This window comes from Littorina saxatilis, linkage group LG17 (genome assembly GCF_037325665.1).
Source record: "Littorina saxatilis isolate snail1 linkage group LG17, US_GU_Lsax_2.0, whole genome shotgun sequence".
In the NCBI taxonomy this organism is placed as follows: domain Eukaryota; kingdom Metazoa; phylum Mollusca; class Gastropoda; order Littorinimorpha; family Littorinidae; genus Littorina; species Littorina saxatilis.
The window spans coordinates 29,881,515-29,884,014 of record NC_090261.1 but is presented as its reverse complement, the minus strand read 5'-3'; the positions used below and the strand labels follow the sequence as shown (position 1 = coordinate 29,884,014).

At 43.7% G+C, this 2,500-nt stretch overlaps 1 protein-coding gene across 1 annotated transcript in view; it reads left to right on the top strand.

The window, feature by feature from the left end:
• Positions 1-2,500, top strand: part of LOC138952310 (uncharacterized) — a 17,621-nt gene that overhangs the window by 15,039 nt on the left and 82 nt on the right. Inside the window, exon 4 of the mRNA XM_070323947.1 lies at positions 1-2,500. This exon is cut by the window's left edge and continues 60 nt beyond it; it is cut by the window's right edge and continues 82 nt beyond it. Coding sequence (XP_070180048.1) covers positions 1-356 — 356 coding nt within the window. The 3' untranslated portion in view covers positions 357-2,500.

Sequence of the window (2,500 nt, the reverse complement as noted above, 5' to 3'; positions counted from 1 at the left end):
ATCTTCGTGACGTCTTCGGTCAGTTCTGGCCACTTCTCTTCCTCCTGCCCCTCCCCTTGCCCCAGGACGGAGATGGGTGGCGCTACTCAGCGGCTGCTGCTGGTCCAAACACTAGGGGCAAAACCAAAAGTGCTGGTTCCGAGTCTAAAGAAAGCAAGGCTGCAATTTCGGCCAAGAAGAATAACCCTGGGAGCAAAGAAGACAAGGGAGAGAACTGCGCGTCACGAACACTGGATGAGAACGAAACTGTTGAGAGTGCTGTTGCTAAGCCTGGAACAGCTACATGTAACAACAGTGTAAGGGAACGACAAAAAGGCAATTCCAGACTAGGAAAAGCCAGAATGAGGAAAACATGATATGATGCTCAGATAGACTAAGGCAAATATACCACAGACATACGTAAAAGTGTACCTTTGATGTCTATGATAATATATTTCAGTACACTCCAGTGTAATCTCTATATACACACTGTGTCAAAGATGTTTTAAACAGTCAAAGACTGACCGATGCACTCATCATTTGTTAAAATGATTTATTTTGACAATTAGTTGTTTTATGCCCACAGTCCTGACATCCGTCCACAGTCCTTAACAAGAAGCAGGGGCGGACGAGGGGGGGGGGGGTTTCTGGGGTTTCCGGACCCCCCCCCCCCCCCTTAGCCAAAAAATAAAAATATTTGTGTGTGTTTTTTTGGGTTGAGTTTCAATTTTTGGGGTATTAATCAGTGACAAAATCTGCTGCCTGAAACTGGTAATGATCATCCTCAGAATGCACCAGATTGCACCATTTTGCATCCTTTTTTTCAAAATTTTCAGGGGGGGCATGCCCCCGAACCCCCCTAGCAAGCTAGGCGCTTCGCGCCGTCGGCTCGGCGCTTCGCGCCTTCACACCCATATCTTCACAATATACTTTTGGACCCCCCCCCCCACCCCATAAAATGAACTGATCCGCCCCTGAGAAGAGATGATTGCAAAATGCATTTGACTATTTAGGTGCAGAAACGTATGTCTGCATATACTTCGCATCACTTCTTTTTTTTAACGAGTTTTCGATTGGCTTACTTTTATGTTGTGTGTATGTTGTTGTTGTTCGAAGAGAATTTGTTTCTGTTTTAAACAAACAGAAAGTCAAAGGCTTGACCGAATAGCCTGTTATATCTTAGCACTCAGGAAAAGAAACAAACATCGAAAGCCAAAGGTTTCTCATTTTTCTTGTACAATAGGAGGTGCAAAAATCTGATGCTGCAAAAGAGGTTAGGATTAACAGAGTGACACTGAGAGAGAAAGAGACAGACAGATACAGAGAGATGATAAGCGAGAGAGATAATATGCGAACAAGAGTATGAACCAAATGTCTCCCTTGGAATAAATGCAATTCTCTCTATATGCTCAGGTTTCTACAATGAAGATGCAAAGACTGTTTTTAATACCTGTTCGAGTTCGCGTCACTGGCACACTGAACTCGAGTACAGCATTCGCTAGCTCTGAAACTGTTGGCATTGTTTAAAGGCACAGTGAGCCTCCCGTAAACCATCACAGATACGGTCAGGCTTTTACACGCAGTACAAACACCCTTTCATTTAAACACTCACCGATTGAGAACATCCTAGGTGCCCTCCGTAAAGAGCGAACAATTTTCAAAGAATTTATTTTTGCGTGGTTTATCTTACCCCTGAGCCATCGTGAACCCGTGTGATCCAGTTTCCCTTTTTCACAATGTAGTCGTCAGTTAGTCATTTGAATGCGACTCGATGTGAGCTTATCTACAATAGCACGTTTTTATGCACGAAACAAACGGCTGTGGTTCACAAGAACTCTAGCGATGGCTTTTGACTGTTGAGAGGAACGGCGATATGCCGCATAAACCGTCGTCTGCTACGACCCTTGCGTGACCCTGCTTCCGGGCTTTTCTTTTTTCAAACTTTCACAACTTCGAATTGCACTGATCTTGTCTTGATGAAAAAAGAATTCTTTTATGAGTAAAGAATGTTTGTGTAACAAGCTGTCAATTTATTATTTAGATTGTAAAAGTTAGGTCTAGCTAAAAAACGCACCACGGTCCAAAAACATCCTGATAATCATCGGTCCACGGCTATGGCCAGTTTAAGGGAAGTAACTCATTTTTGACCTGAGTTCAGGATGGGTCCAAAAAGTGTTCGAGACAATCTGCAAAATTAATTCTTTAAAAATTGCTCGCTCTTTACGTAGGGCACCTAGGATGTTCCCGTTTGGTGAGCGTTCAAATGGAAGGGTGTTTGTACTGTGTGTAAAAGCCTGACAGTATCTGTGATGGTTTACGGGAGACTTACTGTCCGGGCGTGATTTCCGGGATATTCATATAACAGCCGTCCAGCACCAAAACGAGGCGCCATTGTTGTAAAGGGCCAAGTCCACGAAAATAAATTCTTTGAACATTTCTCACGCTCGACAGAAAGCAGCCAGGATGTTCCCGTTCGGTGAGCGTTTAAATGGAAGTATGCTTGTACTGTATGTAGACGCTC